Here is a 20,519-nt window from a genome sequence, read left to right as displayed (position 1 = left end):
ACTCTTTAAAAGATCCTGGTTTTATTATAAACTTTATTCTATTATCACACAAATTTCACATACACAGAAAAGCAAACCTCTCTTTATGGTGCTAGACAAAGAAATTAAAATTCATATAAAAGTGATTTAAAAAAATCGTCTAAAAACAGAAAAGCAACTAAAACAGTTCATTTACAGTTGAAGTCAAAATTATTAGCCCCCCTTTTATTTTTTTAAAATTCCTAAATATTTCCTAAATTATGTTTAACAGAGCAAGGAAATTTTCACAGTATGTCTAATAATATTTCTTCTTTTAGAGAAAGTCTTATTTGTTTTATTTCAGCAAGAATAAAAGTAGTTTGTAATTTTTTAAAAAACATTTTAAGGTCAAAATTATTAGCCCTTTTAAACTAGATTTTATTCGATAGTCTGCAGAACAAACCATCATTATACAGTTACTTGCCTAATTACCCTTACCTGCCTAGTTAACCTAATTAACCTAGTTAACCTAGCCTTTAAAGGCCACTTTAAACTGAATAGAAGCGTCTCGAAAAATATCTAGTAAAATATCATTTACTGTCATCATGGCAAAAAATAAAATAAATCAGTTATTAGAAATTAGTTATTAAAATTATTATGTTAAGAAATGTGTTGAAAAAAGCTTTTCGATAAACAGAAATTGGGGAAAAAAATAAACAGGGGGGCTAATAATTAGGCAAGTTATTGTATAATGATGGTTTGTTCTGTACACTGTCAAAAAAATAGCTTAAAGGGGCTAATAACTTTGACCTTAAAATGGTTTTTAAAATATAAAAAACTGCATTTATTCTAGCCCAAATTAAACAAATACTTTCTCCAGAAGAAAAAAAATATTATCAGACATACTGTGAAAATGTCCTTGCTTTAATAAACATAATTTGGCAAATTTAAAAAAAAAATCAAAAAATCAAAGAGGGGCTAATAATTCTGATTTCAACAAAATATTCTGAAATAACGGAGTGCATAACTACTACAAACTATTCCAATCTATTATCCTTTATCCAACATTCAATGTTTAGGAAAGGATAAGGTGTTTTGTGTTAACCCATACAGCCAGAAGACAGGTCTGACAGGGTGAGAAAAACTGACCTTAAAACAGTGCAATTCAAGCAGGTTATCACACAAACTCTGAAAGTACAGCTTTCCTTTAGCCATGTCCAGAATTACTCGCACATTACTAGGAACACGATGCTTAACAGAAGTCTTTAAATCATTGTGCCAAGCACCCAGTTGCCCGCTGCTCCACTCCAAACACCAAGATGAGGAAGTTCTTCCCAACCTATCCCTACGCATCAGACTGGAATATGCCACCCCAACAGCCCATCCAGTGCAGTGTGTTGTGTCCACATCCCAATAAAAGCATCCTCCTCCTAATTCCTGATTCGCCATCCACTGACAGGCATCGAAACGACCATGCGTAGTTCTTCCTTGGTGCCCCAGGCGTGTTGCCAAACTGCGTTTCTCTGGACAAAAAATGAGCCGCTTGTTTCCCAGTTCAGGACAGAAGGAAAGATCAACAAACTTTGCAGGAAGAGCAGCTGGAAGAAAGAGCATATATGATATCATAATTTAAATATCATAAAGATACAAATGCAAGAAAATGACAGTTAGAACACAAACCTTACCCTCAGCTCTGCTGCTCTGCTGCTGAGCTTCTGCACTAGGAGTTAGATGAGCATCTTCAAGAGTGTTTGAATTTTCTGGATCCACCTCTACAAACTCCAGTGAACCTTCCTAGGGCAGTACATGGTTTTGATAAGAAGCCCATTTCCATGAAAGTGAAAGTCACTGTATGTTTCTCAGCATTTTTTCATTACAGCAATTAAAAAAAAAACCCCGCCTTAATCCCTTACCAAAACATGGACTTTTATTTAATGCTATACATAAAATCACCTTACTTACTGATATACATTACTGAAATTACTGTGCAGAGATTACTCACAAAAATATGGATAGAATAAAAGAGGCATTTAGCTAATTAAAGGACAATCGAGGAACTTTTTGCCTGTCAATCATTTAGCACCATCCCATCAGAGATTTTCATCCAATCAAAGAGTGACATGTATTTATGAATTATTCTCAATTATTTAAAAAAATTGATATTTTTTTTTATAAAAAATTGATAATATGTCAGCAACAGCTTAAATTCACCTTAAATATAACCATCGAAGAAGTAAGTTGTAAGCAAATATCAGTAAAGTATTCGAAAAAGGAACTTAAGAAGAGCCTCAGTTACAGTGGTAATTATCTTCAGATACCTCCTCCGACTGTTCCTGTGATGTCAGACTATAAATTCTGTCAGCATAGCAGCTTGAAGTAGGATAACTGTCTATAGATGATCCATCCATCTGAACAGTATCACACCCATCCTGAGAATGATTCAAAATGATTTATTATTTTCTAAACGTGTATTTCCCGTTGTATACAAACTGTATGCACATTTTCATGTGGTAAAAACATTACCTTGTAATCCTTCTTTGAGTCTAGTTCTTCTGAAAGCATGTCTTCTGTTTTTCTGATCTCAGCTTTTAACCAATCCAGACGTTTTATTAGACTGTCCTAATGAGCAGGTGAGAATAGCACAGTGTACATGTCAATAATAACTTGGTATATTCCAAAATATAATACATAACTAATAACCAGTCTTAAGGTTTACCGTGGTTTGGATAAGTCAATGTTTTAAAACCGACAAATTTTTCTGTTATACCGTTCTTAAGGTATAACAAACACACACACACACACATATATTATTTACCCCAGATAAATAAAGGGACTTAGCTGAAAAGTAAATGAATGAATGAATGAATAATTATCTCCAGCAGAAAAAGAACCTCTACATCAAAAGCTACTGGTCTAAAAATTTTAAATGTTTTGTAAAATAAAATATATTGTGTTCAATGGGGGATAAAAGTTTTTTTTTTTTACCCAGACATTAAAAATAACTTTTTTTCCGAGAAGTAATCACAATACCATGAAACCGTATTATTTCTATCCAAGGTTATCATACCATCAGAATCATATACAGACCCATACCTATTTTAAATGAACAGGCACACTTTCTATGTTCTATTCTATGTTGCTTTTTTGTCTTATTTGTGTTAAGAGAGGGTTTCCCAGCATAGTCTTTTGACTGGTATTATCTGGCTTTTAAGGTAGGGATCAAACTTGTATATAAAAAGGAAAATGTATAAAAGAAAGAAAGAATTATCTTTTTGCTGATAACCAGAATGTATCAACTCAGATCTGTATCACCTTTCAGACTAGACAGATTGATTACTGTGGTAGTATTTCTTTTCTAAAGGTGGCAAATGAGGAGATCTTCCAGTTATTTCCCTTTGTGTTCAGAAAACCAAACAAATGCATACAAGATTTAAACAGCATGAGGAAATGATGGCAGAATTGTAATTTTTGGGTGAACGATTACTTTAGAATTTGCTTTGAAATTCTACAGCAACTGTTAAACTGCAGTAATCTGATGTAATATGTATTTGCTGATACTAAGTAATTCAATATATGATGACAATGAACATGCACATTAATATTGTGGGGCCAAAAAATGTTGTGAATAATTACTAATATTTAAACTTTTAAAGTGCTTTTTAGAATATTCACAATGTTTTTGCAGTGGTTTTCATATTAGTGAAATGATAGAAAACATAATTGGTTATCTTTATAGTTCAAATATATATAAAAAAAAGTTTAACATGTAAATCTTTTGGCCTACTACTTGCTGAAATATTTTGACTGTTTATAGGCATGTTGTTCACTGATACCGTGTAATAAGGCTCAGTAATCGTAGTTGTAAGTAATGATACTTTATCGTAAAGTGTTATCTATTGTGCTTCATATTCATGCATACACTTTATAAACATTTTCTGATTATACCTTTTGAAGTAACCTTTTTTTTTTTTACATCTAACAGTGTTTACAGAATTTACAGTGTGAAAATTTGATACTAAGCTTAATAACTGTAACTATACAGATGAATACATTATTTCGACAGCATCCTACAATTAAATCACAGTAATGGCATATTTACTGTAAGTCAAATTATATGGCTGTCATTTCAGTTATTTATTTTATAAATGATACAATAACTTGCTTTTAAAATAACTATGAACCAACTAACTAAACTAACTACTTTTGATAGTAATTTACTGTAAAACAACTCACTGTGAAAGTAATTCAACTAGTAGCCTTTAAGTTGCGGTTAAATAATTTACAGTGTAAGGCAGGGGTCACCAATCTCAGTGCTGAAGGGCCAGTGTTCCTGCAGAGTTTAGCTTCAACTCACTTGAACACACCTGCTTGGAAGTTTCAAGAATACCTTGTAAGTTTGATTATGGTTTAGATAAATTCTGCAGGGCAGTGGCCCATTTGGTGACACTGGTATATTAGACTAGCAGTTATTTCAATCATCATTTTTTTGCTTCATTATTAGGCTGTTTGAGATAAACTTTTAAAGATTAAAACCATGAACTTGCCACTTTTGTAATTGCTCTCCCAGCATGTTGGGTTTTATGATCTTGGTCTGTTTCAGCCAGAATATCCCAGAATGTCCAACCACCAAGCTCCTGTAACTCCAGAATGTCGCATAGAGTAAAATTAATCTCTAATGCACTGCTGTTTATTTCTTTCCGGCAATGTGGACAATCTCTTTTCACGCTTTTAGCCCAGCATTCTTTTATGCACGTGTGACAATAGTTATGGCCACAAACTAGTGTAACGGGTTTTGTGAAAATATTAAAACATATTTCGCATTTAAGATTATTCGCGACAAACTTCACAATATCCTCATATAATGGCGACATCACGTCAAAAATTCTTCTCGGGATCGAAAGTGAAACTCCAGGCAGGCCGTTTTGTCCCGTCTTGTATATAGTCGGAACCAGTTACAAACGCCATGTTTCCACACGAGAACGCAACCTCGGGCCACTGAAGGCAACAACCCAACGAGCGTAAGGCATACCCATATGTAAAGCGAACACTAGTGTGTGGCGATTAAATATGTGGATCGTGAAAGGTATTCTGTCCTCTGTCGTTCTCAAAGGTAACAGCAGATGCAAGCATAGATGCAAGTAATAGCTTTTTGAATAGTTCTATATGAATAATCTTGCTCGTATATTCTGTCATTGTTTTCTAATCTGCCAACCTGCTTGAGTTTATTTCTCAACTTTAGATAATATATACCTAACAATGTTGTTAATGTTGGATATACATAACGTTAGTAGGGAAAGAATACAAGGACCATCAAGTCTTATTTTATCTTCAGCACAAGCAAGAAACTCATGCAGGGTTGAAAATTGGAGGTTAAGGAAATGGAGTTTTCTGCAAACTTTGCAACATTGGCCTTGTATTTCTGTTTATTACTGTATAGCTACTTTCTATCGGTATGATATCTTACGATATAATATGTACTCTACAGTGACACAATAGCTCTCTAAAAAATTTTCGGATACAATTTCGATTCCAGCAGATCAATATCAGTTTTAAGATATTGTCATTTTTATGAACTGACAAAGTCGTCCACAACATCAAGGGTAACACTTTACAATAACAGTATATAAATAATGATGTGATAATATGTAAACTAAACATTGCTGTATTATGAACTACTGATTAGTCTATGCATGTGCTAATCATGAACTAACTTTAACTACGTCACATACCTTAATTACTTGTTAGTGTATGATTGTACCACATAAGTATGCTTAATTTAACCATCATGAACTCTTATCGGATTTTATCGTGACTTTACCATTCTACTAACTTCTCATGAACTCCTTATGCACATCCATCTAGTTCATTTACAGTGAATAACAATAGAAAAGTGTTGTCAACATGAACCATATGACATGAACAGTTTAAACAGGAGTTTGTGAGTAGTTAATAGTGATGTGCCCCTCCTAGTAAAGTCATGATTGGGGACAGACAGAAGTTTTTTCTATTCTATTCTATTAATTTTTTGCTATTTCTTCGCAGAATTTTGTTAAAAATCTGCGGATTTATGCAGAATGATTTTGGGAGTATCATAAATAAAACCCTACTATATGAACTACAAAGTAATATCTTTTGTACTTGTATTTAATGTTTACAATGCAAATTATATTAGATCCACTTTATTTGGTAAACAAAGCAAGTATTCTATATATCTACTAAAAGACAGAAAATATTACTTTACAAACTATATTGTAAATAAATTAAATGAACATGTTCATATTAGTCAATAATTGTGCTAAAATTAATTTGAAAATTGAATAAATATAAATGTACACACATTTTACACAAGCAAATAAACAGAATCAATGATGGGCTAGAAACCTGCGTGCGCAGATTCCGTGTGGGCCCAGTCATGACATAACTATACATTAACAGCTCATGAGTTCATGTTGGTTACATTTAGCTTAAACTCAAATGTTAATTAACAACATGTACTAACAAGAAATTAAGGTAGACATTATTCACACATGAACTCTTGTGACTTATGTTGTAGTTAAAGTTATTTCATAATTTAGTGCATGTATTAACTCATTATTAATTCATAATAAAGTATTTTTTGGTTTACATTTTAATACATCATTATTCGTGTTATTGTAGTGTTACCAAAAACAAAGTACAGAAAAATGCGTCTTTAAAAATATGGAGGTATCCGCTTATTATGCAAATAATCAATACATCATATCGTTAGTCATTTGATCAATCCATATTAATGTATTTTTACACCCATACAGCAATCTATAGAACAAAATGCAATATGTGTGATGTGATATGTTGATGGTTTTGTCTTGTACGCTTGTTTGATTAAATCCATTAAATGTTTGATTGATTGCAGGACATTACAGTCTGTTCAGTCGTCCTCCTCCAAGCTCCTTGCCTGACTATGCACTCCGATTCTTGCACTTCACCTGTTGTAGAAGTAGCAAAATAATGTTTTCAGAGTTTGATAGCTCGAATGCATCCATTTCCCCTGAATTGAGACAAGAAAATGCCAAAGCCCTGGACTCATGTTACACTGAAGAGCAACGTGCAGTCATCCTCCAGCGTCTCAATACAGCCACAGAGTCAGAACTGGAACAGGTTAAATTGCTGCGAGGACGGAAATCGGTGAACATTGTCAAGTACAGGACCAGACATGGACCATTCAGCAGTCTGGAGAGTGTCATTAACGTGCCCTTACTGAAATACAAGAGCGCCATCATGGTGTTCGACTCCATTCTTAATCCAGATAACAAAAGGAAGAGGAACAAGGGGAAAGTCCATCTGGCTAAATTTATAAAACCAGATGTTAATCGAGCTCACTTGGAGGTAGGGCAAATTTGTGTTTAGAACTTCTTCTGTGAATGAACTATGTATGTTGTGCTATGTTTTGTTCTTGGATATCTTGCAGGATGCAAGCTCTATCATATCCATTGTTTGTGGCACAAACAAAATTGCTTGGGCCCACATGGACCGGGCAAGAACTGTCCTCGACTGGCAGCAAGCAGAGTGCCAGAGTTTTATGAAAGGCACGTATCTGGCATCTGATTATTTGGAAGATGTAAGTTTCTAATATTAATTGAGTTTAAATATTTAGTTCTGAGAAGGTAAACCTGCAATCCTTGAGGATTGAAGAACTTGAATTAGTGATTGATATTTAAAACGATTTAATTGTGTGTGTTTTGCAATAAAACTAAAAGTAATGAGAAATCCTTTCCTTTATTAAAGTCTCCAAGAAATCAAAACTAACCCTACAATTTAGTTAGCTCACTTTGCCAGTTTTGTGTGTGAACAATTCATCGGTGCATTTCATTAAGAAAACTGTTTGCCCTTCTATTCTTTAATTGAAATCTCAAAATGCACTTCCTGTTTGTTTTCAGTTAAATTATCAGATTACTTGATTTTGAGGTAATGGGTGTGCTAACATACTTAACCACACTGGTTCAACTGTCAGTTTTGACAACAAACCGATATGGTGAGCAGGAGGAGTCTGTTAGGTTGTAATAACTTATCTAAAGCCTCTTTCCTGATCTTTCTGAATGAAAGGCCTTCTTTACAGCATACAATAAGCCTGCGGTAGAAAAAAAATCCACCTCCACTGTTTGGTCATTTACAACTCACAATATAAAATAAATAACGAACGAAGCTTCCGGTTCATGGAGACTTTAAGGTCACGTCTTGGAAAATAAAAAATAAACAAATTGTAAGATGGAGTCTTGGTTCTGTGCATCAGTTTTATGTGGACAAAAAAATTGCATTAGATCTTGCTTCAACAGAGAAATCAAATATTGACTCTTCTGACATTTTGATGTTAAAAAAATGCATGAAAATGATCTGTGATTGAATAATTTTTAATAATGTGCTTTCATTAAAGGGTTAGAAGTATGTCCTTATCCTCACACTAGACCAATCTTGTATTTGTTTTTTGTTTGTTTGTTTACTGCAGAACACAATTTTTTTTGATAAACATTTTAGGTTCAGTTTTTTTCAAAATTGTATCCATTTTGATCGTAATTTCCCATCTTGATAAACAAATAATTAGAATTATATGTGCCAAAATGTCTAAGTCAGGAATGTCAAACTCAATTCCTGGAGGGCTGCAGCCCTGAACAGTTTAGTTCCAACCCTAATTAAACATACCTGATCAAACTAATTGAGTCTTTCAAGCTTGTTTGAAACCTTCAGGTAAAGCTGCGGTCACACTGGTCTTTTCCCCATAGACTTCTATTCATACGCGCGTGAATGCGTCAGACTAGAAACACAGGTTCATGCGTTAAGTTTTGCAGTCAGCTGTGGTGCAAAGTTCAAGCTTGGTGAACTTTTTTTTTTTTTTTTTTAAGCTTGTGAACTCTGACCTGCGAAATCGCATCACTTGACTGCGTGAGACCAATCGAGGATCAAAACATGACCTCTCTGGACAGAAATTTAAATCACTCACTTTTTTAATGTCTAATAATCTTGTTTAATCCCGCCCCTTTTCGTAGTGCCTTACAACCAAATTTCGCACAAACACTTGTGTGACCGCAGCTTAAATGTGTTGGAGCAGCGTTGGAACGGTTTTCCAGGAATTTAATTTGACATTCCATGTCTAAGTGGTCAAACTTTATTTTGATGGTCCATTTGTTGAATTTAAGTTACATTGCATCTACATGACAACTAATTCTCATTAGGTTATAAGTAGACTGTTAGGTGGGGTTAGGGTTGGGTTTAAAGTTATTCTAAGTTGACATGTACCTGCAAAATTTCTTATAGTGAGTGAAATGTCTGTTGGAGCAGTATCAACATATTAAGCAGACAGTCTATGCACGAATACTCAAATGGACCATCAAAATAGTGTTACCTCAAGAGTTGTGGTTTACCTTGTCATAATATTGATTTCTACTTCTATTTAGTGAATGTGCACTGGGATAACCTCTTAAAATTACCGTGTATATTCTTTGTCTACTCTAGATTTCTTCAGTTATTTCAAGCTTTCCTGCTGCTGACTTCTTTTTAGTGGAAAAGCCAAGTATCTCTCCTCAGAATACATCTTTATTTCCAGTCATGGTCCATCTCCGCACAGTAGAGGCCATGCTATTTGCTTTACTCTCTCAAGCCAGGGAACCAGGAAGCCCCCCTAAAGTCCTTAACATGATGCGCATATCCGTTGGTCGCCATTTTGACCTAATGGTGGGAGACTGTCGGACAAGTGGAGCTGAGACACTGAGAAAGATGATGACGGATTCGGTGATGAAGCGAGACCCACGTGTTCTTTTCCCTCATGACCTGGTTTTAAAGCACAGGAACTCCTTTCAGATGAGTAGTAGGAATAAAGGGGAAGAGATGTGTGATGCTCTACTGCAAGCTGTTGCATTTTTTGAGCTCCTGCAGGAGTGAATCACCACCAGATGACTGTTTGACTTATTTTGGACTTGATCAGCTGAGTGCTAGGAAGTTCCTTCAGCCATTGAGTAAAACATTACGCAATACTTTTCTAATTCATTACCCAAGACTTTATTGATTTACCCGGGTGTTAAACTGGAACATAGTCAGGCTTTAAACGTTAAATGGCAACAACATGGTATTTTACATGTCATTACAGCCCTATTCAAAGGTGGCACTTAGTTTTATACAACAAGCCTAACTGTCTTTTTCTATTAAGAGACCTTGCTCTGGGTTGGAAGCTAAATGTTTATCTTAAGGGTGCTAATTTAAACCCCACAAAGATTAAGCTGTCATCGTTGGAAATTTGAGAAAGGCCCTTAACCCTTTGTTGCTGCTTAAAGGGAATGTGTACTGCCCCTTGGATTAAAGTATCTGTTCAAAGTCATTTTATTTAATTCATGAGAATATAAATAGAGCTGCAGTGTTTAAACATTGAATACTCAATACTCAACACCAACAAACAAACATCCAAGAGTTTACATACAAACACAAACATATATGGACAAGGTCGACACCTGACTAATGAGGATTGTAATGACCTCACGTTCTAAATACAAGGAGGAGTTGATTTTACCTTTTGCAGCTATTACACGTTCTACTCTTCATTTTTAGGCTTTCCTCAAGATATCTGAAATGGGGTTAGATGGATGCAACTGGCCTGCCCCATAACAAAAGCGAGTAACCCTGTTGTAACTTGTATGTTTTTATAATTATGCACACATTCAACTAAATCGCTTTAAAAGCAATGGGGTTACTCACTTTAAAGCAAACTCAACTGTTTTCCAGTGTATAGGATGTGCTCTTTGCGGAAAACAAAAACAGTTAATAGTTTCATCATTTGGCTTTTTGTAAACACAAAGATGCCATAAACAGTCTTTTACAAGTCTTTAAATAAAATATTTCTGAAACATAAAAAACTGAAAGTTCACATCCCTTTAACTATACAGAAAACCACGCAAAAGTTGAAGAAAATTTACTGCACCAGCTCAGTCACACATCAAGGGAAATCCACTGCCATAAGTTCTAAAGTGCTTCTGGGTAGGTGAAGGCTTGAGAGGTAGTGTGAACGTCTGACAGGACAAAGAGAGAGAGAAGAAAAAGAAAACATTGCTTGAACAAATACACAATTGTAAAAAAGAAATAAAATCACTTATTTATAACAAAGCACCAGCCCTCAACATGGTCTCCTTTGAAAACATTAGTTAATGCATTGGATAACATGCGCTAACAGTGAACAATATTATTTAAAAACAAATCTTGCATAGTGAAAAAACATTGATTCATACAAAATATTATGTATTTGCAATATTTTCCTATGAAAAGAAGTGCACAAAATACAACTGTACACTTACTTGGCTGTATAATAACCATGCATGATGATAAAAAAAAATACCTAATCGAGTGCTGTCCTTTAATTCTCTCTGATCGACAGATTGATCGCAGAGTGGGCAGGTAGTCCATGAAAAAAGCACGCTTATTACGAAGACAACAGATCTTTCTGCTGGAATTCAGTATGGATGCTAACTCCCTGTGCTTCTGGGCAACCCTGTAACAAGAGTCAAAAATCAGATACCACAAGAACTTAACCACAGCATAAATAAAGGTAAAAGAGATAGTTCACCCAAAAATGAAAACACATTTTTTTGCCCATCGTACATTTGATTTAAACCTGGATGAGTTTCTTTCTCCTGCTGAACACAAAAGGAGAAATGATGGAAACAAAAGTTTTTTTTATATAAATATAATTTTTGTTTAGCAGCAGAAAGAAACAGGTGGGATGAGGAAATGACAACAGCTTACATTTTAAGTGAATTATACGTATACAGACAAACCTAGGTTCACAGAATTTGCAGTGACACGTTGCGAGGTATTTTTGGCCAAATGGCTGAGAAAAGGAAGCCATCACTTGCTCCCATCTCTCTGAAGACATCTTCTCTCTCAGTCTTGCAGCTTCTGTCCAGATTCCAGAGAGTTCAGTCTGGCAGCGATGGAAACTCAAAACTTCCACAAAAGCCAGTAGCTGGGAGGAATTCTCAAAATATTGTCTGATTTGCTCTTCTCTTTGCAAGTCTAACAAACTATCCTTCAGTGTGGCGCCCATCCAACCAAGAGCTTCTGTTTTACAAAGTTCAGTTCTACTGAGAGATGGTTTTTGTAAGCAAGCATCCACAAAAGACATGTTGTCGAAAAAACTTCCAATGCACAACACATGCTGAAATATGAGTGATTTGCTTTGTCCACGAGCACGAGGTTCAGAAGCCAATTTGTTAGTTTGCTTCGAGGGATCTGAAGCCTTGACTGAATATGGGTAAGAAATAGTTTTTGGCCTGTGTGTTTTTCCCCTGCAGGCTGATTTTCTCTCATGTACATTTGAGGAAGTCTGTAACATTAAGCCTTCTGACTTCTCTCCTTTAGTATTGGGATTTGAAAACTCTTGCAGATAAAAAGATTGAGACGAGAATTTGGGTGAAAAAAGACTTCCGATGATAAAGTACAGTAGACCAGCTCCGGTTTTCTCTGCCAGGATCTCCAAACATCTGCTATTTTTCAGCTCAGTCCATGATCTACACTGTTGAGTTTAAGACAGAATGCACAAATCAATTTTTATTTATGAATCTCTGCAACTGAATATCATTATCATCACCAACACACTTGGAGACTGCTGGTTTGATTTGAAAAAAAATTAAATCAGTCAAAATACAAGACTAACTGTGTTCAATTTTTTTTTATCTTTTGGAAAAAGTTTAGATATGCTGATAAAATAAAAAGTACACAAAGTCACTGAGACAAAAATCCACATCACCCCAGTAAATCAATATCTATTACCAATCAATTTGAGTCATAGTACATCCGGTTTATGCTTGATGATATCAAGTTAATGTCATGATGTACAAACAAGATGCATACAGTAATTGTGAAAATGTCATTTACTTGAGTTTGTAAATAATGGAAATCATTTTTGGGTGGTCTATCCATTTAAAATTGAAATAATGGCCAACCACAGTTAACACAGATATATATATATATATATATATATATATATATATATATATATATATATATATATATATATATATATATATATATATATATATATATATATATATATATTAGGGCTGGGCGATTTAGCAAACAAAAAAAATGTAGGTTTTTTATAAAGTTTGACCGATTCACGATTTCGATTTTTTTTTTTACTACTAGTCTTCTCAAAACATTACAACAACATGACTGAAGTAACATTCAAGTAACTTGAAAAACCATCTGGTTAAGGAACATTGTATTTTTAATAGCCATGTCATACAAAAATCGGTCAAGGTGTAAATAAATGTAAAACAAATTCACGAGTTAAATAGTGTTGCTGAAGATTTGAATAAGAAATATTTGTGTAAATATTGCACTTGCAGGAATACAGAGGTATTTTTTTGCAAGTTTTGCTGAGCCTAGGAAAGATTGGCTGTCAGCTCGGCTTTGACTTTGTCTTCTGATTAAATGACAGGTTGTAAGGATGCTGCATTTTTCTTAAAAAGAGACAGTGGAAGTAAAGGACTGAACATGGAAACTGTAAAGCCTAATTTAACCCAATGTGTGAAGTTGTGGATGTATAGCAGGAGCAAATAAAAGCACCAGATGTGTGTCTAATATAAAATAATATATTTAATATTATTATATTTAATATTAATTGTAATTTTTCCCCCTTTTAAATACCGATCATTTGACGCGCTTAGCTCCACTCTCTGTATTATGCTGCCTGATCTGGTTTTCAATTAGGTCCGCTAAAAAATGTCATGGGGGCTGGTACTTTCATTTTCACTGCTACAGGCCCTCACCTCTGCTCGTGTTCAAACCAAAAGATCGGTGCAGTTTTTCACATGGCAGGATTTTACGTCCTTCATACATGTTGAGATCGAGTTTATCGACTTGATGAGGGAATGTCTTGACAATCCACACAGGGGTGCAACAAGTAAAATCCTACATGACTTCACGCTTTAACAGGCAGTCAAGCAGGTCACACACCAGAAGCGCCGCGACACGGCGCGCACATGACAGTTTAAACTATCACACACCAAACGCACACATTCGCATGATATTTAACATGAAACTAATCAGATGGCGCTCTGTGGGCCGGCTGAAATATGAACTGCTTCATGAATCTTGGCTGGTCGGCGCTGGTGTGTGTATAGAAACCTGTTTAAAATTCTAAAATCCATGCCGCTGCGTGGTGCTGCGCGGCGCGTCGCCGAGAAGCGCTTCTGGTGTGCTTCCTGCTTCATACAGAGAGTGAACCCAAGCGCATTGGTGCCATTATAATGTATTAAATATATATATATATATTTTTAAATCGCGATTTCCCGATTTGATTCAAAATTAAATCGTCTTAAAACGTAAATACGAATTAATCGAAAAAAATCTGAAAAATCGCCCAGCCCTAAAATATACATGTATATATATATATATATATATATATACATACAGTACTCCAGAAATATAAGTACACGCCTCACAAATCTATATTTTAAATTCATATTTTAATAGGAGGCTATACAATATTATATTTGTGCATATACATTAGATTAGTCAAAGCTGAAGCCAAATCTGTTGAAGTCAGAATTATTAACCCCCTTTTGATTTTTTTTAATATTTCCCAAATTATGTTTAACAGAACAAGGAAATTTTCACAGTATGTCTGATATTGTTTTCTTATGGAAAAAGTCTATTTGTTATATTTCAGCTAGAATAAAAGCAGTTTTTAATTTCTTATGAATCATTTTAATGTCAAACGTATTAGCCCCTTTAAGCAAATTGTTTTTTTCTGCATACTCAACAGAACAAACCGTCGTTATACAATAACTTGCCTAATTACCCAAACCTGCCTAGTTAACCTAATTACCCTAGTTAAGCCTTTAAATGTCATTTTAAGCTGTATAGAAGTGCCTTGAAAAATATCTAGTCAAATATTATTAAAACGTCAACAGATGTCAATTCAACTCACTTTGAGTGTGTTCTGGAGAATTTGCAGTTCTGTGCTCCCTCCACCACTACAGACCCAGAGCTGAAGCTGGAGAATACTCTGCCTGATGTCCCCCTTATTCTGACACAGCAGAAAGGCCATGTATTCTGGATCAGTTTTCATGTTCTCCACCGCACACAAACACTGCAGATAGCTCCTGATGGTTTGCTGAGTTAAAAAAATATAGAATTACTTCATCAGAATGTGATATGCTTAGATTACTGTTCAAATGCATGTTCTCACCAGTGAAGGAGTGCGGAAATGGATTTCGTCAAAATGCCCCTTAAGTCTTGCTCCAAATAATGGGTCTACGAGTAAGCAAGATTTTAGCAAACCAATATGTTTCGTTGCATATAGTGCCATTACAAGTTGCTTACCGTTGGTTGTCAGAATTATGGGTCTTTTGCTTGTGCTCATAAAAGTCTTAATAGCTGTAAGAAATCCAACATCTTCCGGGAAAATAACATCAACCTGGGGAGCACATTTATCATCAAAAAGTAGAACGGGGTAAATCATATAATAATTCATTTATTCAAATCATGAAGCATGTTATCTGATCAGTTTAACAACAACGACTTTTTACCTCCTCAAACAGTATTAGTGACACAGGGATTGCACGGCTCTGATTTTTAGAGGCTGACTCTTTGCCTCTTTCACTTTTACACCCAGATCCCGATTTCTGAAGTCTATCTGGTTCAACAGTAGCTGTAATTAGATTTGGAATTATTAATAATAAATAATGAAATAACTTAACTGCCGCAATATGTTTATAAAAAGCATCCATCCATGGTTTTACTGAATGCATCATTACACAAGTGCAAAGTTATTTAATCTATCTTAAATATATGTAAGTGAACTATTTCTTAAATGGCATCTTTATCCACATACTTTTTAAACAAGCCACAAGCACTTACCATGCTTACAGCGTTCTGGACCATCAGATGTTTTAACTAGAGATTTTTTGCTACTCAACTTGAAGAAGCGAGTGAGCTTTACTGGTTGTGGATTTCTGATGTTATGGGAATCACTTCGACAAACTGAAGTCTCCTTAGATGGTGAAGTAGTAACTTTTCTATGTGCTTCCTTGCCTGTGGAAGCTGAAGATAAAATCAATCCTTTCAGATTCAATCTATCTAATTAGCTATAGCCTTTTTATCAAGGAAAATCACTCACAAACTGGAGCAGGTTTGATTTGGCTTTGGTTAATGACCCCAGATTCAGATTCGACAGCTGAGGGTTTAATACTCTCAAGGTCCATCTGATGAGACTGAGTCGCTTCTGTCAGCTGAGAAAGGAGGAGTCGACCACAGCGCAGGGCTGAACTGTTCACTTCAAATACCTGTGAGAAACACGTCATTAAAGCTAGTTGTAATAGACAGTCAGTGAGCTGCAAAAGAGAAAACACTACAATATTTACCTTGAATCCCAGCTCTTGTGCACAGGCATACACGGCAGCTGTTTTGCCAACTCCTGAAGGACCAGTAATGAGCACAGTGTTACAAAGCTCCTTCACTTGGTCTATGGATACAGCATCACCCACAAAATCACCACAGTCCCAGGACTCTACAGGTATAGAAATGTTTAGAAACATTTGTCAGTAACAAGAAAATAGAGGCTTAAAACTTGCCATATTATATTTTAGTGAAAATATACGCAGGTAAGTCACCAGCAGCTTCTTTTTTCATTCTTCTTTCATCTTGTCGTCTTCTCCTCTCTTCGGTGTCTGCTCTTGTTTTCCATTCTTTTAGCCAGCTGTGATTGGCGAAATGAAAAAAGGTTTTGTTTTTTGTTCCAGTTTGTTACATTTGACTTCATGTGTTTGTTTATCTTTTTGTTGCATTCCTTGTAAAGTGTCCTTAAACTCTGGAAAGGCGCTAAATAAATACAAATTATTATTATTATATGTTTCAGGTGTTTATTTCTTTTAATTTTGATGATTTGGATGACAACTAATGAAAACCCCATTTTCAATATCTCAGAAGATTTGAATATTGTGAAAAAACCACCATGTACAGACGTATCCGAGACAGGTTTTAACAGCATTAGAAGTATCTCGCATAGGCTAAAGACTGGAATGCTGCTGAGTGCTCCAAGTTATGTTTTCTGATGAAAAAACATTTTGCATTTCCTTTGGAAAACAGGATCCCAGAGTCTGGAGGAAGAGAGAAGAGGCACACAACAATTCATGTTGGTTGAGGTCCAGTGTAAAGTTTCTACAGTCAGTGATGATTTGGGGTGCCATGTCATCTGCTGGTGTTGCTCCACTGTGTTTTCTGCGGTCCAAGATTAACACAGCCATATAGCAGGACGTTTTGGAGCACTTCATGCTTCCTGCTGCTAACCAACTTCATTGAGATGCAGATTTCCTTTTCCAACAGGTCACCTGCACACAGTACTGAGTTCTTGGTCCAAGGACCATGGTATCCCGTTTCTTAATTGGCCAGCAAACTCTCCTGACCTTAACACCATAAAAAATGTATGGCGTATCGTGAAGAGCAAGAAGTGATATGCCAGAACCAACAATGCAGAAGAGCTGAAGGCCATTATTAGAGCAACCCGGGCTCTCATATCACCCGAGCAGTGCCACAGACTGATCGACTCCATGTCACACCACATCGATGCAGTAATTCAGGCAAAAGCAACCCAACTAAGTATGGAGTGCTGTGTGCATGCTCACACTTTTCAGTTGGCCAAGATTTCTAAAAATCCTTGCTTTGTATTGGTCTTAAGTTATATTCCAATTTTCTAATACAGAATTTGGAGTTTTCATTATGTGTCATCAAAATTAACAGAAATAAACACTTGAAATGTGTAAGTCTTTGTGGAATTAATGTAAACAATATACAAGTTTTTCGTCTTGAATAAAATTATTGAAATACATTGTAATGAATGGCGACGCAGTGGCCCAGTAGGTGCTGCTGTCGCCTTACAGCAAGAAGGTCGCTGGTTTGAGCCTCGGCTGGGTCAGTTGGCATTTCTGTGTGGAGTTTGCATGTTCTCCCTGCGTTCGTGTGGGTTTCCTCCGGGTGCTCCGGTTTCCCCCACAGTCCAAAGACATGTGGTACAGTTGAATTGGGTAGGCTAAATTGTCCGTAGTGAATGAGTGTGTGTGGATGTTACATGCTGGATCAGTTGGTGGTTCATTACGCTGTGGCAACCCCGGATTAATAAAGGGACTAAGCCGAAAAGAAAATGAATGGATGAATGATCGTAATGAATTAGTTTCTCCATTTCTTTATTAAGCATATGTGATTGTCTTGAGGAATCTATACTTATTTAGTATTTTATATTTCTTTTAATCTTGTTCATGCTAAGCACTTTGAACAACCACTCTGTATGAAATGTGCTATGTAAATAAATTTAGCAAATCCATTTAGCAAAATCTAATATTTTTAATATTTAAAAGTTATGTATTTATTTTTTAGCTAAATTGTTTAATTAGTACATTTACAATTACCCTGCTTCTCTGAATTTATTTAAATTGGACCGTTAAATTCATCTAAAAATGAAAAGTAGTTTAATTACAGTAACTATGTTCTTTTGTAACTAATTAAACCCAACATTATGCAAATTGTGGATACATGTTTGTGTGTTGTATGAAAAAGAATGATTAAATTAAACTTATTTTTTTTGGTTAACATTCCATGTTACTATAGGCTGTAATATTACAGTGATTCATTTTTACCTGTGCAATTGCCGTACAGATGCAGAGTTTCCAATGACTTCACTTGACTGCTGAGGTTGATATTTATCTGTCCAAAGAACATCATCCACTCTTAGCCTTTGGTTCTGATAAACAGAGTCATTTTGTACTGGTTCAGTGACTATAGCACAGAATGTAGTTTGTTGCTGTCTGCACTTTGTTCGACTCAGTCGGTTTGTGTACTTTGAATGAGGGTTGACCAAAACATCAGAAAATAGCTCAAAATCCTTAATGGCAAATCTAATTCCTTTGTTCATTCTGTAACGTTTGTATGTCCTGTACTGATCCTCCAGCTCCAGCTTTCTCTTCCTCTGAACACAATAATCTGAATGATGCTTGTAATTTTCAGACATTTCTGCTTCTAAAAAAATAAAGGCAGATTTCAGCAAGGAGTTGCGTAAGACTGTTTGTCCTGATGATCATTATTTTAAACAAAAAACAACCATTTATATTCATTTGCAAATATAATTGCCTACCTAAAGCAGAGCTCTCCTCCATAGATGAAGTTCCCTTCTTCAGAAGAAGGGTGAAAAACCTTTGGACAGGAAACTGCAAATTGAGTTTTTGAATGTCTTTCAGCAACTCACAGCTATTTTCACTGGGAATTTCCTTTCTCCAGCTCAACCTCTGCCAAAAAACAACAATAAAAAAACAGCACTGTACAAAGAACAATAAATTAATAGTTCAATTTAAATCCTACAAGAGTGAAACCTGATCTTTTTGACTTGAAGACCAACCAATCTGTTGTGTTGAAATAGGTAATGCTGTCAGAATAAATTCTTAGCATCTTTTACACAGTAGAGGGTATTAAAATGTAAAAATATATGATTACATAATAAAATTATTAACTACATTATTTTAACATGCAAATTTAAGTTGTAATGTAACGTGTTGGACAATAAAACAGCCATGTAAAATAAAACACTTTTAGAAGATATTCCAAAAATAAAGAGTTGATGCACAATACTGTGAGAAAATTATATTGTTACACCAGTGTGACATCTTTAAGCTAACCCACCATTTCTTTGACGGTTCTGACGTTGGGTGGTTCTCTACATGAAGACGTGCTGTTGTTTGAGGACCTCAAGTTTTGGATAGGATCATGTTTTGAGGTCTCTTGGATTTGGCCAATGTTCATTTTTGGCTGATCTATCAAGTGGTCCCCATCATCTATCTCTGTTTGTAAAAATCTGGTCAACCCCTCTTTATTAGATCCAAAATGATCAATGGCTGGCTTTAAACTACTGTCACTAGAGGCATGCTCTCTCTTTGCAGGAGTGCAGACGAGCTGCACGCTCATATTATTACTCGTCCTCTTTGATGTCACCTTATTGCTGTTTTGCACTCTTTGAGAAAAGTGTTCTTTCTGAGTCAAGTTGTCTTTATCGTCAGTAGTTCTTACAGCATCTGTAAAAAATGTTCCTTTACAAAAGGTAGTCGATTCGTAGCTCCCAGTTACATGGCTGGGATTGTTCCCGACAATATTATCCGATGTTCTGTACGTTTTTGCTAGTTTCAGTCTGTTACGTTTCGGGTGCATTTGGGTTTGGGGGTTGCCTTCTGATTGTAGGACTCCAGCATGAAAATTCCTTCTGTTGCAGACACTTCCGGAAGAGTTCATTATTTTTACAACAGCCAGAGGAAAGAGCGACGAATCCATTGTTGCCATAAATATTTTAAACTCCGATGTTATTTGTGTTAATTCCAAATATCACATTTCCGGCTAAAGTAACATAAAAGAAACACCGAGCACGAAAGCTCATAACGACGCGAATCGACAGTTCAACCTCGCGCCAAGCGGAAAGATTGCGTTATCCAATCAAATTCCTCCTGTCGTCCGACGTCAACTTCTCGAAGGCGCGGCTTCTTGCCAGCAAAATACGCAAAAAG

At 35.5% G+C, this 20,519-nt stretch overlaps 3 protein-coding genes across 19 annotated transcripts; 1 reads left to right on the top strand and 2 right to left on the bottom strand.

Moving 5' to 3' along the window:
- Positions 1–572: 572 nt before the first annotated feature.
- Positions 573–4,868, bottom strand: rnf135 (ring finger protein 135). Of its 2 annotated transcripts, XM_073954072.1 has the most exons (6): positions 4,503–4,868; positions 4,242–4,322; positions 2,482–2,577; positions 2,277–2,387; positions 1,644–1,752; positions 573–1,556 (listed from the first exon to the last, which is right to left on the bottom strand). In XM_073954072.1, the coding sequence occupies exons 3-6, from the start codon at positions 2,518–2,520 to the stop codon at positions 1,027–1,029; spliced, it is 789 nt and encodes a 262-aa protein (XP_073810173.1). In that variant the 5' UTR covers positions 2,521–2,577; positions 4,242–4,322; positions 4,503–4,868; the 3' UTR covers positions 573–1,026. The 2 variants fall into 2 exon arrangements, with proteins under 2 accessions (XP_073810173.1, XP_021327436.3); XM_021471761.3 differs by lacking the exon at positions 4,242–4,322.
- A 55-nt stretch (positions 4,869–4,923) lies between these two features.
- Positions 4,924–12,619, top strand: tefm (transcription elongation factor, mitochondrial). 10 transcript variants are annotated; one of them, XM_073953107.1, is made up of 6 exons: positions 4,924–5,041; positions 6,851–7,323; positions 7,406–7,523; positions 9,445–11,521; positions 11,861–12,226; positions 12,334–12,619. In XM_073953107.1, the coding sequence occupies exons 1-4, from the start codon at positions 5,026–5,028 to the stop codon at positions 9,477–9,479; spliced, it is 642 nt and encodes a 213-aa protein (XP_073809208.1). In that variant the 5' UTR covers positions 4,924–5,025; the 3' UTR covers positions 9,480–11,521; positions 11,861–12,226; positions 12,334–12,619.
- On the bottom strand, positions 9,964–20,446 carry atad5b (ATPase family AAA domain containing 5b). 7 transcript variants are annotated; one of them, XR_012407174.1, is made up of 15 exons: positions 19,648–20,446; positions 19,106–19,256; positions 18,612–18,990; positions 16,593–16,678; positions 16,344–16,489; positions 16,100–16,265; positions 15,841–16,023; positions 15,510–15,631; positions 15,304–15,397; positions 15,170–15,234; positions 14,909–15,094; positions 11,719–12,487; positions 11,575–11,609; positions 11,312–11,464; positions 9,964–10,988 (listed from the first exon to the last, which is right to left on the bottom strand). XR_012407174.1 is itself a non-coding variant. In XM_073952582.1 (14 exons), exons 1-14 carry the CDS (start codon positions 20,296–20,298, stop codon positions 10,916–10,918), a joined length of 3,183 nt encoding a protein of 1,060 aa, XP_073808683.1. In that variant the 5' UTR covers positions 20,299–20,446; the 3' UTR covers positions 9,964–10,915.
- Between the last annotated feature and the right edge of the window lie 73 nt (positions 20,447–20,519).

Source organism: Danio rerio, chromosome 6 (assembly GCF_049306965.1).
Source record: "Danio rerio strain Tuebingen ecotype United States chromosome 6, GRCz12tu, whole genome shotgun sequence".
In the NCBI taxonomy this organism is placed as follows: domain Eukaryota; kingdom Metazoa; phylum Chordata; class Actinopteri; order Cypriniformes; family Danionidae; genus Danio; species Danio rerio.
This window is presented reverse-complemented; position numbering and strand designations above follow the sequence as displayed.

Excerpts from the sequence above, each read along its gene's own strand:
- rnf135 (XM_021471761.3), bottom strand. The coding sequence starts at position 4,829 with ATGTCGCCATTATATGAGGATATTGTGAAGTTTGTCGCGAATAATCTT. Across the intron at positions 2,388-2,481 it reads ACTCAAAGAAGGATTACAAG|GATGGGTGTGATACTGTTCA; the intron begins GTAATGTTTTTA and ends AATCATTCTCAG. Across the intron at positions 1,557-1,643 it reads GCAGAGCAGCAGAGCTGAGG|CTGCTCTTCCTGCAAAGTTT; the intron begins GTAAGGTTTGTG and ends TCTTTCTTCCAG.
- tefm (XM_073953102.1), top strand. The coding sequence starts at position 5,026 with ATGTGGATCGTGAAAGGTATTCTGTCCTCTGTCGTTCTCAAAG. Across the intron at positions 7,324-7,405 it reads TTAATCGAGCTCACTTGGAG|GATGCAAGCTCTATCATATC; the intron begins GTAGGGCAAATT and ends GATATCTTGCAG. Across the intron at positions 7,556-9,444 it reads CATCTGATTATTTGGAAGAT|ATTTCTTCAGTTATTTCAAG; the intron begins GTAAGTTTCTAA and ends TGTCTACTCTAG.
- atad5b (XM_073952582.1), bottom strand. The coding sequence starts at position 20,298 with ATGGCAACAATGGATTCGTCGCTCTTTCCTCTGGCTGTTGTAAAAATA. Across the intron at positions 15,632-15,840 it reads TCCAGAACGCTGTAAGCATG|CTACTGTTGAACCAGATAGA; the intron begins GTAAGTGCTTGT and ends ATCTAATTACAG. Across the intron at positions 11,465-11,750 it reads TGCAAATTCTGTGAACCTAG|GGTTGCCCAGAAGCACAGGG; the intron begins GTTTGTCTGTAT and ends CTCTTGTTACAG.